The 15,265-nt window shown below is 46.2% G+C and overlaps 1 protein-coding gene across 6 annotated transcripts in view; it reads right to left on the bottom strand.

Moving 5' to 3' along the window:
- Positions 1–5,156: 5,156 nt before the first annotated feature.
- RXRA (retinoid X receptor alpha) overlaps positions 5,157–15,265 on the bottom strand; it is a 118,473-nt gene continuing 108,364 nt past the window's right edge. For 5 of the 6 annotated variants that reach the window (XM_028714239.2, XM_028714240.2, XM_028714242.2 and 2 more), the window contains 4 exons: positions 12,080–12,212; positions 10,970–11,061; positions 8,620–8,725; positions 5,157–7,216 (listed from right to left, as the gene is read on the bottom strand). In XM_028714239.2, the coding sequence (XP_028570072.1) occupies positions 7,069–7,216; positions 8,620–8,725; positions 10,970–11,061; positions 12,080–12,212 (479 nt within the window). In that variant the 3' untranslated portion in view covers positions 5,157–7,068. The remainder of the gene's footprint in view (positions 7,217–8,619; positions 8,726–10,969; positions 11,062–12,079; positions 12,213–15,265) is intronic. The other variant, XR_003704518.2, reaches the window with a different exon arrangement.

Raw genomic sequence — 15,265 nt, 5'->3', positions numbered from 1 at the left:
TATCTGTCAATTTCATTGTACACTCACGAGTTGTAGTGTTAAGAGACAGGAAGACTTCCTCTATAAATGCTACACGTTATTATCTGTTTCATTTGTCTACTGCTAGTTGCAGGGGGTTTTTTTGTTTGTTCGTTCATTTTAAACGTATTGTTCATGAAAAAGTGTGCAGAGAAGTTTTCGCTGCTCCAGCTTGCAATACATGGCATCACTCTTGGCAACAGCATTTCTTACCACCATCCCGCCCATGGTGTCGCAATGTTCTTGCTTGGGGAACACAAAAACCTGACACCAGAAGAGGAGATGAAATTAAAATAACATTCTGTCCTATCCTCAGCATGCCAAAAGAACTAGGAGAGAGTTACAGGATGGTCACTATGCCACAGACAGAGAAGGGGCACTCAGCTTCTTCACAGGACTTCTGAACTTTCCCCCTGCTGCATTTTCTGCCCCAGCCACAAAGCATGTCACTGGGCCCCTGTTGTGCCTTGCCAGGAAATAGTGTGGCATAGTGGTTAGTGCACCAGATTAGGACTTGGGAGAGACCAGGGTTCAAATCCCACCCCACACACATGGCCCTGAAGCTCACTGCGTGACCTTGGGAGATAACCAATGTTTCTCTCTGCTTAACCTACCTCACAGGGTTGTTGTGGGGATTAAATTGGGAGGTGGAGCTCCTTGGAGAAAAATGTGAGCTATAAAAGCAATAAAATGTAACTGAAATGTGATCTGAGCAGCCCAGGAACAAAACAAGGTGGGGACGTTGCACAGGAAACTCCAATGCTCTTAGCCTTGGATACATAGAATTGTAGAGCTGGCAAAGACCCCAAGGCATAGCTGTCAACGTTTGCCTTTTTTAAAGGGAAATTCCCTTATTCCGAATAGGATTCCTCGCAAGAAAAGGGAAAAGTTGGCAGCTATGCCCCAAGGATCATCTAGTCCAACGCAGGAACCAGAGCTATTCTTCAATGGAATGTCATTCTGAAATGGAACTGAAATGCACTCAGAGAAGCCCAGGAGCCAAATGGCAAACTATAGTGGAAGGTGATGCAGCAAAGAGACTACACAAATACCCACTGCAGAATAAAGAGAAAGAGAACAATATTATATTTTTAAATGGTCATATATTTTCTTTTACTTTTTCTTAAACATTTCTAATACATTTGTTCAAAATACTGGCATTTCCAGCAGATTTTTTTAAAAATTCATTTTATTTTTTTAGTGAACAATAATACATGGTAGTGATTTCACAGTAGAGCAGACCTGCAGGATAATGCTGTTGGAGTGGGGAGAGGGTGGGGAGAGGGTTGGAGGGGTTGCAACGAAAGGCCATGTTTTGCATTTTGCTTCCCCCCGCCCCCCCCCCCCAAAGTAGCAAGGTGCAGGGAGGGTTAGAGACTTTTTCTTATATCAAAATTCACTTGTTCCAAATTGGGCGTGGGAAGGAGAAGAGATTTTGGACGGAGCCCTTTCTCTTTCCTCCATACAGGGCTGTGTTGGTGGCTGGTTCAATCCAGAGGCGTAGAACAAATTCTATAAAAGCAGAGAGAGAGAAACACAAACCGCCTCCCCCCCACCCCACCCCACCCCCGCTCCCCAGAAAAAGAAAACAAATCCCCCAAATAATCTAGGAATATGCAAGGGATAAAGTTACATCTGTACAAAAATAGATATTTAGCTTTATTGACGCTTTAGATATTCCGCTCACCTTCTCTCACTCTTTTTCAACATTTTCATGTTTTTGTTTTTTTCCCTGTAATCCTCTCTAAACTTTTCTTTTTTAAAAAAAAAAAAGTTATGCACTCCTTAGCGAAGGCATCATTGTCCCTAACTGATGGAAACTTATTGAGCTATTGTTCAACACACCTGCTGCTGCTGCTGCTGACCTCCCCCAATGACCTCCCCCCTCTTTTTTAAAAAAAAGCATCTTAAAATAGATGCAATGTTTTTCTTCCCTTTTCAAAGATCCAGTATTAGTGACCACCAAGTTGTGTGGCAGCAGGAACGGGGCAGGGAAGGATGGGAGGGAGGTTCCCACGTAAAATCCCACTTGCTCCCACAAAGCAAATTTTCTTTAAAAACTTGAAGAAAATACAAGAAAGTTTCATTTAAAAAAAAAGAGAGAGATCTGAGGACACATTGGTAACACTAAGAAGTGGGTATAACATATGTATATTTGAATGGGGGGGGTATTTATACAGTGTATATATCTACACAACACACGTGCATAAACACACACATGTATCAACTTAAAAAAAAAAAAAGGATTCATGCAATCTTGTTCTAGACGTGGGGATGTCACCAGCCTGTCCACCTGTCCTGGGGAAATGGGGTGTCCTCAGGTGCCCTGACCGACCACAGCCAGAGGGAAATATTAGACCCTCTGTTGATGGCTATACCAGAATAAGTGCAGGGCAACTTTGGGCTCCCCCCGGAACTGCAAAGTGAAGGATCCCAGCAGAAGGAATGAGGAAAGGGCCTTTATCCCGTAACAGGTCACACAGAATTTGCAAAGCAGGTTTCCTCAACCTCGGCCCTACAGATGTTTTGAGACTACAATTTCCAGCATCCCTGACCACTGGTCCGGCTAGCTAGGGATTGTGGGAGTTGCAGGCCAAAAACATCTGGCGGGCCAAGGTTGAGGAAGCCTGCCCAAGAGTCAACCGCTTCAACCCCCTATTATGCAGTAACCCCATCTTAAATAACCCCAGGCAGGTGGCCATCCAACCTCGTTTAAAAATCTCCAATGAAGGGGAGATCCACTACCTTTCACAGCATGGAGCTTTTTGTCAGAAGAAACGTGTAGAAGGCTTTGCTTTTTTTCCACATGCTCTGGATCAGCAGTTCCAAACGTGGGTGGTACTGCCCCCACCCTCATTTGCTTTGAGATTCCCTAGGATGCCAAGAGCCAAGGGCATGAAACCCCTTCTTCACTTCGCATTTAAAACTTTCTGCTCTTATAGCTTTCAAAGCTATTTCCTTTGGTCGTGTTTTGTTTGTATTTATGATTCTGAGTTGTCACAGTTATTGGCAATAGCTATTTCTTTTCTTATAAATCAGTTACCTGTAGCAGGTGAAGGTTTGCGCATGTTTGGTAAGTCCTTATATATAAATATTTTATGGTATAAATCTCCTTCACCCTTAAAGTTTTCATTAGTAAGAATGTGTAGAAAATATTTCTCATGCAATATTCTTTGCTGTGTGTGTGTAATTGAGATGCCAAATTAGATCAGAGCATATATTCACTTTTGCATATATATTTAATAAATCTGCAACTAATTGCTATTGTTTTGAATTTTAGTCTTTTATTACCTTACTTAGTGAGTTGTGCAAACCGCTATTCTGAATAATGCTTTACTCACTGGGGATGAGTTAATGGAACCCAGGGGGCAGACCCCCCCCCCCAAGTTTAGGAACCACTGCTCTAGGAGGGCAGGGCTATATGCAATCACAGGCCAACTCAAGGCTGACCCACTGAAAATAATGGGCCCGTGCTGGGTAGAACTTAGCTATAGAAGACAACCCCTGGCTGTCTCCTGCAAGTCCGATACTCCAGAAGTCTATGGGACCCAGTGATGCTTAATGAAACCGTTCCCTCTGTTGCTTGGAACCATCCACTTCAAACCATTAGCCCATCACTTCAAGGAAGGCACGGTCTACTTTAAAGATGGATGCTTCTGGATAAGTGAACCTCACCCCTCCCCATTCAGCTGGGAGTGAAAAGTACAGTGTTGACCTGGGCATCAGTGGATGCCATCTGATTAATGTCTCCAAAGGCTCTTTATTATGGTCTTCCATTATAACATTTTCCTTTAGAAACCAAGCATTACCTCACTGGCAATGATTTCTGACTCCTTACAGATGACTTTGACATGTGGCAAAATCCCCAGCTAATACGAAATGACACAGGTGAGAAAGGTGGGCCACCTGTAGGGTCCCGTTATTATGCTAGGAGAACCTCATAAAAGCCCCAAACAGTGAAGGCGAATGCAAACAAAGGAGTCACCAGGGATGTCTGCACATAATGTTCTACAAGTGCACAATCTCTGGGCTGTTTCCAAAGTTGCGCTGAGCAACCTGTCCCATTGGTGCAAGAATTTTCACCCATGTAATGGGGCTTTTCCCACTCTCCTCCCCACTTTGTGCCACTAAATCTGTTTTAGGGGGTCCCCCCTACCTCCTGAAGCGCATCTGGGGAGAGTGGGGGTGAAGTCTTGTTGCCTGAGCAGATACCCTGGTGCTGATAGAACTCACTGGTTGGATATGGCTCTGCATAGAGCAATATACTGGTAGCATTATTCACACGCAGAGTTCAGTGAGTGTACAGTATGTTTATGCAGCAGTTGAGCTGAACAGACCAATAAACTACGCACTCTTTCACACACGGACACTCATACAGCTTGTATGCTGAATGCAGGTAATGTGTGAACAAGCACACTAAAGTCCATTGATTCAAGGCTGCAGGGGTCAACCTCTGCAGGGCTTTGGGCATGACCTCTGCCATGATTGAAAATGCAGGTGGTGGCCCCAAACTGTAAGATGCAAGTGGCCTTCTGGTGCAGATTGCTTGAAGAATCAGAAACTGCCCTATGGCTCCCAGTGCTTTTAAAACTGGAAGGGTATGCACAAAGCCACATCATTCTGGCACAATATTCATCATTGGTACTCACAAACAGAGCTGGATCAGGGAAGGCAGACCCTAATACACTCCAGTGAATAGCAAAGACCAAACCGGATGCAGTGGAACGATTCTCACAAATACCCTGAGCCAAAATAAAACTCTCAAATGTATGTTGGAGGCTTAGAACTCCAAATAAAGTGTCCCTCTTTTTCTTATTTTGCTCTCAAAGAGTTTGGACATTGGATTCTTCAGACCCTGAAATTCAGCTGCCGCAAAGCAAATCAGAGGGCAGGTGATAAAGGACTCAATGACTGAGCTCTCAAGACAGAGCAGGAAAGGAAGGCAGTCAGCTACCAAGACCTCAAGGGAACTGAATGATGCTGTGTTCCAAGGAACACATTTCTTTTCTATTTGATACCCTCTGGAATGAGTGTTTTGTTGGCAAAGGGTTTCCAGAGGGGAAATTGGTTGAGGTGGCATTTCCAAGGATCCTCTCCCCTCCCATCTTGCCTGCTGCAATCAGCCACATTTTTCGGCCGGGGGGGGGGGGGAGGAGTGGTGGTTTTGCAAATATGTCTCCTGAAATCCTAGGGCAGACTCTTGGGAGCATGGAAGGATGGATGGGAAAATGGGTGCCAAGGGCGTAAAGGAAAACAGGGAAAGAGAACGAGAAAGGATTTGGTGAAGAAGAGGAAAAGAATAATCAGGATGCAGTCATATCAGAAGGCATCTATTTAAGGGCCAGCTTAAACTGGCAACAGGGCCTGCTGAGTGTTGCAGAATATTTATAGAACATGCAAGGCATATATATATGCAAATAAGCATCTCAGGGAACCTCCTGGGTCTGAGCCATCTACACACTTCACTCTTGGCCTGGAACAAACTTGCTAGTAATTGCCACTTCCCCCTACAAAATTGCTGGAAATCTAGTCCAGCATCCCGTTCCCTGAGACACAATTCCAAGCAGGTGTTTGAAACCCTAAGGACTTGGTGTTGTTATTAAAACTGCCCACCTAGGGTTCAGCGTCTGCCTGACTGCCTGCCAGGGATTGCTTGATGCTCTTGAACACTGCTGGGTTATGAAGGCCAGTTTTAAAAAGCGGCAACAGAGAGTGCTGATATTAACAGAGGTGTGTGTTGTTTTTTAAGGGAATTGGGTGGGGGAATCCCACTGAAAACAGACAAGGGGAAAGTGCTTAGAGGACTTGCAGCATTGACTGCCACAGCTTTAAAGCAACCTTTGTGCATTTCGGCTGGTTTTGCAGTTTGAGCGGCTCACTCAGTTACCAAGAGAAAGTCATCTTTGGACGAAAAGCAAAGAAAATGGCCACACACACACACACACGCCATGCGCAGAACAAGAGTGACCTGTGCTGTACAGCCCAAATCCATAACCCTTCCCACACAATTTACAGATGGCTTCAGAACAAGGTCGGGCAAAAGGTAGCTCAGGATCCGCAGACAGGCAATTGGATTTGAAACTGTAAGGACTAGAAACTTGCTCTCTTAAAAAAATAATCCACCAAATTTGCAGCAAACTGACAAGAGTTTTTGACACCTGGAGGTCTTAAGAACTGAAAGTATCACCCCTTCTGAATTAGGACACCGGAAAGGTGTGGTGATGAGAAGTGGGGTTTTATGTGAAAGTACTTGTGACCTTGGTTCTGGTGCTGCTTACAAACCGCTGGGCTGAGCACATGCACAAGGTGGGCACCCTGTTCCTTAATTCTTAGAACATGTCTTCCCACCTGAGTCACTGGTGCAAAGCCCACCCAGCCCAGTGCTAGAAAACCTGGACCCCATTTCCCTTTTGAGATGCTAAGAGAGCAATTTTTTGCTTTTTTCCGTTGCAGCTTGGAGGCAGGTAAAACAACAAATAATAGGATTCGTGGGGTTGGAAGGGACCCCAACCCCTGCAAAGGCTTCCATTCTCCAAAATGTCCGTCTGCAACGAAGCAAATTAAATTCACACACACGGCAACAAGTGTGTGTGTGTGTTTGTGTGTTGGGGGAGCTGACAACCAAAACCACACACGTGAGGCAGATAAGTTTGTGCGAGGCAGGGGGTGGGCTCAGATTTACAGCTTGCTATGAAATCCACCTAGGCCTGTGGAAACAGTGGTGGTGGAGGAGGAGGAAAGTGAACAGCGGTGGGGGCGGGGTGCGTTTTCGCACATTCAAAATAAACAACAACAGCCATTTTCCCCTCTGCACCTATGAGAGGGACAGCAAACGGCTATTGTCAAATCCCCGAGATGCACAGAGAGAGCGTGAGAAACGGCTGAAGGGCTGAGTCAACGGTGTCACAGAAGGAAGGTGGTAGGCTGCCTCTCGCACATGCCAGGGAGAAACGGGGGCACACGTTGGCAGTAGAAGGGGAGGCGTGGTGGTGGTGGCATCGGCGAGCCCGCCGGGCAGGAGAAGAAATGGGACCAACCCCGTCTGCCTTCTTAAGTCATTTGGTGGGGAGCCTCCAGCATCTCCATCAGGAAGGTGTCGATGGGAGTGTCCCCTATTAGCTTGAAGAAGAAGAGGTGCTCCAGGCATTTGAGGCCAATGGACCGGAGGGCAGGGAGGCGGAGCAAAAGCTTGGCGAACCTAGAAACGTTATAGAAAGACAGATGGCAATTAAGGGCATGGGAAGAGGCAATCACAGCAACACAGCCATGTGAATGTTGACACTGCCTGGCAGTGGCTCTCAAGGGCTTCTGGCCCAGGGTCTTCCCAGCTGGGATCTTCTGCATGCGAAGCAGATTCTCTACCCCTGAGCTACAGCCACTTCCCCTGAAAATAAAGTAAAATTCTAGTTCTTATGGTTCCAGATCCTCCAAGTGCCCCTGTTTCCCAGGGACAGTCCTGGATTTACAGAAGATATCCCGGTTTGATTCCAGAATGTCCCCTTTTTCCTTAGGGCTCTCCTATTTTCATTGGAGAAATGTTGGAGGGCATGGGGTTATGCGGCCCGCATGTCAAGGAGGTAAGTAACTATGCAACCTTTAGAAGACACCTGGAAGTTTATTTTAATGCTTAATGTTTTATTATGCTTTTATATGTGTTGGAAGCTACCCAAAGTGGCTGGGGCAATCCAGTCAGATGGGTGGAGTATAAAAAATAATATTATTATTTTTATGGAATAGGACTTCCCTATTTTCATCGGAGATATGTTGGAGGGGATGTCATTCTGACTTAAGGGATTGAACCTGTGACCACCAGCTCCACATAACAAATATTTATGGGAGGCCCCCTCCCCACTTCTTTTCCATTGGTAGCCCCCACTTGCAAAATCTGGGGCTTCCAATGTGTGTCAGAACCAAAGTCACTAATGGGGGGGGGGAGAAAACAGTGGAGGGGAGGCCTGCATTTGTGCTTGCATTCCGCCCGCCCCCCGCCCCTCCAAATGCTGAGTTGGCAAAGTAGGCCTCCGAGGTGGAAGCCAGGAAAATACAAATCAAACCCTGCCACTCTCTTCCTCCCCCAGAGGAAAACCTAGAAAGTTTCGCTTTTAAACTAAACCAGATGATGGATGTTCAAGGAGCATTTTAACCATGAAAGAGCTGACTCGGAGGACAGCAGGGATAAAGAAAGCCCAGGGATGGGAGGCGGATTTCAGTTTGGAAGAGGAAAGCTGCCTAGGACCACATGTCTACTGCTGTGCCAGAGGAATGTGTCTTATGCTGACCCATCTAGCTCAATATTGTCCACACTGACTGGCAGCAGTGGATCTCCAGGGTTTCAGGCAGGGAGTCTTTCGCAACCCTACCTGGAAATGACAGAACCTGAAACTATCCAAATGCAAAGCATGTTTTCTTCTCATTGAGCTATCACCCTTCCCTTGAACATAAACTAAGGTACTAGCCCTCATGATTGTGAAGAACAGACTGAATTAAATAGGAACCTACAGATCTGCCTTATGCAGAATCATATCACGGGTCCATCTATTGTCCACACTGAGTGACAACTGCTCTTCAGGATTTCAGACAGGCACAGATTCAAAGACTCACCTCCCGGGCTGGTCAGGGTATTTCTGTTTACAGTAGGCCTCAAGTGACGCATACACTTTCTCACGCAGGGCCTCGACTTCAGCAGGATTGGAAAGCCCTTTTGAGTCTGTAGTGGGACAGATGAAAGGCCTTGAAATCTGGGCAAAGGCAGAGGACTAGAAGAACACACATTTTAAAGCTGAGGAAAGGCGTATCTTGAGGACTGGAGGCATGCACATCTTAAGGAGGGAGGGGATATTTTAAAGCCAGCTTTCCTGAGGACTTGTTTTAAGGGAGACACTTTATTTTTGTAATCAGCAGGTGAATTCAGCTCTGAAGACCAACTTGGTTCTTAACAGGCTTTGGAAAGTAGATATACCATCCATTTCAGGGATAGAGTCGTAATCTGAAACTCGAGGTTGTGTAGCGGGAATGGGAGGAGGAAAAGCAGAAACAGGCTTGAGAGGATTATGTTATTCCTAAAGCATATTTCCTGCAGCACCACTTCACTCAGCGGATTTCATAACTTTGCAAATCCAATTACTATGAATACATACAGGTTTGGGAGTCTGATTAACCCAGTGAGTGTTCTGGTCTTGAAAGGAAGTGCCCCACTGAGCCTAAATCCATCACAGGAATCAAAGAATCATGGAGTCAGGAGGGACCTCCAAGGATCATCTAATCCAACCCCCTGCAGGAATCCTGCTCACAGCCACCCCTGGGTGGGCTTGAACCGCCAACTTTCTGGTTAACAGCCCATCATACGGACCTATTGTGCCACTGGAGGATTAAGAGGGCCTGAGGAGCAACATGTTGGTGACATTCCAAAGATGTTTTTCCCTCAGCAAGTCACATTTCTTGACTTGGCCTGCTCAACACTGGTGGAAGTGCAACAGCAGGGATCATTCAGTTTGCAACTGAAGCCTTAACTTTGCTCATGTTAAAATCAGCTATGTTGTGAACCGCCCTGTGGTCTTTAGATGACGGGCAGTATTCAAATTGTAAAAATTATAATTATAATTATCATAGCTAATGGGGATGCGAGGCGGTGTTGCTTAGCAACCAGGCTGGGCACAGTGTACCCTGATTGGCTGCGTAGTTCTGAGGGAGTTTTTCCTCTGTATTTTTGGTTGAACGTCTCCTTGTCAGGTACAAGGACTGAACTAAGAAAGACAAAACCTCTCTGTTCCTTTCTCCTGAAATGATACAGTACTTTTTGTTAGTTTTCCACAGAGCTGTTTTTCCAGAAAAAGAGGTGACGGAACTCACCATGAACGCCTCCTTTGTTCTCTTATAATGGCAATGGTGCCCACCTGAGAGGTGCTGGAAAAAAACCCTGGTTTCCCCCTCAATAAAGTGTTACCAATATATCTTGTCTCTCCTTTATTCAAGTGCCTTTGCTGAGGAGTGAGCAAGCAGTGTGTTCAGACTGCATTCAAGAGAGGAAGCATATCAGCATTCTTAAACTCAGATTTGGTTCCCCTCCCGAGCAGCCTACCTGTCCCTGGAGCCCTGAGGGGAGACTTCTGATACCAGAACTCTCATGGCTGGTCCACAGATTCCTTGGGGGCTCAGGAGAGCCCAGAGGAGAGATCTGCACAGCTGGAACCCCCATGATTGCAAAGGATTTCGCTGGTCAGGGCAGCACTCAGCAGGTGGATTCCCCCTGCCAATCAACAACCACCTCACCCTGCTGTAAAACTCAGCTGTTTGCTCTGGAACCTTGCTATGGCCACCTGGATATTTGGCCCAGCTCCAGGAACACAATCCGTAGCCCTGAACTCACCCTTTCATCTCCTTCCGAGGTGATGACCATGACCGTGGCCTCTGCCTGCGGAACCAGGAATAGCTAGCTACTCCTTTTTAATTTTTTTGTAATGTTATTACATTTATATCCCATCTTTCCTCTAAGAAGCCCAAGGTGGCATACATAGTTCTCCTCCTCCCCATGTTATCCACACAACAACCCTATGATTTAGGGTAGGCTGAGAGTGCATGACTGGCCCAAGGTCACCCAGGAAGCTTCATGGCTGAGTGGGGATTCAAACCCTGGTCTCCCAGGATCTAGTCCAATACTCTAACCACTACACCGCATTGACTCTCCTTGCTTGGGCCATCACCCCTCCTTGGGGGTCAGTGTCCCCAATGGTTTGTGGCACCTGGTCGCTGGGTATTCCTTCTTGCTCTCTCCTAGGAGCTAGTCTGTACACTTAGATCTGGCTTCAGAGGCCCTGCTCTGGGTTCCCCCACCCCTCAACCCTGAGATAAGTCGGGCGGCCTGTGGCCCATGAAAACGAAGCCTCCTTCTAACTCAGAGTGGAAACCTCAATTGAAAAGGGGTCCCCTATCCTGCAAGGACAACCGAACCTACCAGGGTTGAAGAGGACAATGGCTCGGAGACACCCCAGTTCTGTTTTATCCATCTGCATATCTCTCATTTTTGATACGAGTTCTGTCAATACTCTGCAAATAATAAATAATAATAATGATACAGTCACTTTAAAGACTTCTGAGCATGTGTTCATCTATTTGCTTTCAGCAACCCCCTTGAAATTTTGGCATTTTAAGCCAAGTCTAGCTCAGACTTCCTTTGACTAGTCTCTTCAGATTCTCCCTTTCAACAGTCAATGGCATGACTTGAAACGCTTGTATTTTCAAGCCTGCTGTTTGCTCAGATCATCCTGCTCAAACAGTTAGGTCATCAAGCAGGAGACCCTCTTGCGGGTGCCACACACCCCGAATTCAGTGCGCACTCAGGGCAGAGCTTTCAGTGTGGCGTCACTTTGGAAAATGTTCCCTTGGAAATTAGGATGGGGCCAACAATATTTTCTTTCAGGTGCCTCCTTGAGAGTTTACTTTCCCCAGTCAGCCAGGCATCTTCAGGGTTACATTGTTGGCTATTGTTCATGCTAGTTTTAAAGACGGACCCAATGTTTCCTTTCTTTGTATAATATTTTCAAATGGTGGTTGTTTACAAATCCTTCAAATTCTGTCCTTTTGCAATTCTGTCCTTTTGCTTAGAGGCTTCCTGTTGAGGAAGTGGCATACAATTTCTCTTAAAATAATATTCGTCTTAAACACAGCACAGCATCCAACAACCTTGTTCACTTAAGATTGGCACTTGCACAACAGAACTTTCCCTCCCACTCCTCTCCCTGCATGCACCCCCCCATCCCAATTCCCTCTCCCTGCATGCAGTTCTGCTCTGGGAGGTTGGGAGAACCCCAGAACATACTTAGAATTTCTATTGCACTAGCAGAAATCCTTGCTCTAACAGAACACAGGACTTAACACTAATCTGGATACAAGCCAGCAACCCTAGCTTGGTTTTGGTTTGAAGAGCAATTGGTTCAATTTGGGGGTGGGCAGAGAAACGAAGAGTGAAGTAATCAAAACTGAAGCTGCAATCCCTTATTCACCTTCCCCACCCCCCATGGCCCCGAATCCTCACCCTTCCTGATCTCCAAACAGTTTCTCTCACCTGTCAAAGATGGCACCAACGCCTGCACTGTGAGCACTGTTCCGATGGACGTGGAGACCTGTGGCAAGGAGGATCCCATCTTTCACAGCTATGGACCGGTGTGAGAAGGAGGCAATGAGCAACTCATTCCAACCTGCAGTGAAATAAATGGAGAGGGGGCTGTGAAGTCTACTAGAACAGATCACGAGATAAAACTTTGTCCAAAAACCTTTCGGCCCCTTTTTAGAGAAACAATCTGAGTAAAGTGGTGATGCTTAGAATAACAGAATTGCAGAGTTGGAAGGGATCCCCAAAGGTCCAACCTGCTGTAGTGCAGGAATCCCAAATAAAGAATCCCTAACAGGTGTCCATCCAACCTCTGCTTAAAAACCTCCAAAGAAGGAGAGTCCACCAGACAACTTAAAAACTATGAGGCTGTATCCAAGCGTTAGTCCTAATCAGAGCAGACCGCTGAAATCCATGGACCCAAGGTAGCCTTGTCCATTAATTTCAGTGGATCTGCTCTGACTATGACTAACATTAAATGCAACCCATTACGACAGGTGTGTGGAACTTTTGCTGAACTACAAATCCCATTAGGCCTAGCAAGCGTGACCAGGGATGATGATGGGCATTGAGATATCTGGAGGGTAAAAGATTCCCAACACCTGCAATATGGCTCCAGGATGAGATGGTTTTACAGGAGAATTTAAAACAATTAAAATTTTAAAAAAACTCCTCTTGATTCTTATGGATGAGTTAATGCTATCCTACTGATTTCTGGAAAACAAATAGATGTTGACCAGGAAGAATAAACATCTCTCAAAACCTCGCTAGTTATTGTCCCATTGTGCTTTTAAGGCCACATCAACACCATACATTTAAAGAACTTTGATACTACTTTAAATGGCTTCCCCCCCAAATTTCTGGAAGCTGCAGTTTCTTAAGAGCACAGAGAGTTATTAACAGAGCCCTATCCACCTGTTGGAAGTGGCACAGGCATGTAATGCCAAAATCACATACAGTCATACCTCATGTTACGGACGCTTCAGGTTACGTGTTTTCAGGATGCAGACCGTGGGAAACCCAGAAGTACTGGAACAGGTTACTTTTGGGTTTCACCGCTCGTGCATGCGCAGAAGAGATAAATCATGCTTCGCACATGTGCAGAAGCGCCAGATCGCACCTGCGCAGATGCGGTGCTTCAGGATGCGAACGCTGTGGGTTGTGGACGTGCCTCCGTCACGGATTACGTCTGCAACCCGAGGTTCCACTGTATAATCAAAACACATCGGGTGCCCCCTTTCTATTATTAATACTTTTTACTTTTTTGCCAGGTGAGTAAAGCCGAATGCACACAAGTTAAATGAGCGTAAGTTGCAAATTACCTGTATCTTAGTGCTTCAAACGTATGGCGTGAATGTGGCCTAGATCAGGGCTTTGCCCTCCGTGCAGCTATCACAGGGGGTGCCCCCTGAAGCCATACTGAGCCATACTGAATTCCGTTCGTGCTAGAGGCACACGTGACACCAGCCACCTCTTTTAGCTAGGTTTTAACACTTCAATATTTCATGGGCAGGTGCTCTCCGCAGGCCACTCAATAATACATAAAGCCATTTGTTTGAAAGACTTTGAGGGGGTCAGCTGAGGCCTTTCCTGATAAAGACACTGGCAGGTTCCACTTGGGTGCAACTGACGAGCTCACGCCAGCTCGCCAAGTCAGCATTTTGCCTCCAGTGGTACACCACCCCCACTCCCACTCTGGTGATCAAGCAAGTCCGTAATGAAATGCTTCCCTTCTCGACAAGCTGGGTGGCCACTAAAGGTTAGGGGGTCTCAGTGTTGCAAGGGATTCTGGACCAAAAAAATTCAGACTCATAGGGTTGGAAATGATCCCAAGGGTCATGTAGTCCATTTCCCTGCAATGCAAGAATTTCAACTAAAGCATTCAGGGCAGATGACCACCCAGACTCTGCTTAAAAACCACCAATGAAAGAGAGCCCACCGCCTTCCGAGGGAGTCCGTTCCAGAGTCTAACAGCTCTTAATGTCAGAAAGTTCTTCCTGGTGTTTAGTCGGAATCTCCTTTCTTGCAATTTGAATCCATTGGTTCGAGTTCTGCCCTTTGGAGAAGCTGAAAACAAGCTTGCTCCGTCTTCCATGTGACAGCCCTTTAGATATTTGAAGACGGCTATCATATCTCCTCTCATTCTCCTCTTCCCCATGCTAAATAGACCGAACTCCCTGAACTGTGTTTGTCCTGCTGCTCTGTGTATACAGTCATACCTCGGGTTACGTTTTTTCAGGTTATGGACCGCCAAAACCTGGTAGTACCAGAACGGGTTATTTCCAGGTTTTGGTGATTGTGCATGCGCAGAAGTGCTAAATTGCGCTTTGCGCATGTGCAGAAGCACTGAATCGCAACCTGTGCATGCGCAAAAGTGCTAAATTGCGCTTTGCGCATGTGCAGAAGCACTGAATCGCAACCTGTGCATGCGCAGATGCGCCGCTGTGGGTTTTGGACGCTGCGGGTTGCAAATGTGCATCCTGCACAGATCATGTTTGCAACCTGAGTGTCCATGAGATGCATGTTACACAATATGGGATCGTATGCAACGTTAGCCTTACTGAGAGAAGACCCAAACAGATGGAATGGTGCTCCAAGGATAACTTGGGACGCTTTCAAAGCACATGCTGGCAATCTCTCAGAAATTCTTTAGCTGTAAATCCTGCAATGCAGGGGGTTAGACTAGGTGGCCCTCTACAACTGATTCTTTTAAATGTATTTTAAATATTGATATCTTTTAAAGTATTATGATACTGCTTCAAACAGTCATGGTTTTTCCCCGCAATAATTCTGGGAGATGCAGTTTGCTCAGGGTACAGAGAGTTGTTATGAATCCCCCTGTTCTTCTTCCTGGAGCTACAATTCCTAGAGCAGTTTAACAACCCATCCGTCTTTGCAGGGAACTCTGGGAACTGTAGCTCTGGGAAGAGCTCTCAGCAACCTTCACAAACTGCAGTTCCCGGGATTCTTGGCCAGGAGTCTGATTAGTAATGTTTTTAAATAGTGTTTCATTGCATACATACTGCCGATATTTTATGAGATGGCAGCATGGTAGGGTTGGGTCAAGAGACAATGGAGTATGCCTCCAGCGGTGAAGTCAAACTGCTGCATTAGCAGCACTGAAGTGGCCTCTCCGGGGCA

Source organism: Podarcis muralis, chromosome Z (genome assembly GCF_964188315.1).
Source record: "Podarcis muralis chromosome Z, rPodMur119.hap1.1, whole genome shotgun sequence".
NCBI classification, from domain to species: Eukaryota; Metazoa; Chordata; class Lepidosauria; order Squamata; family Lacertidae; genus Podarcis; species Podarcis muralis.
Note: the sequence above shows the minus strand (reverse complement) of the source record. Positions and strands in the feature narration are given on the sequence as shown.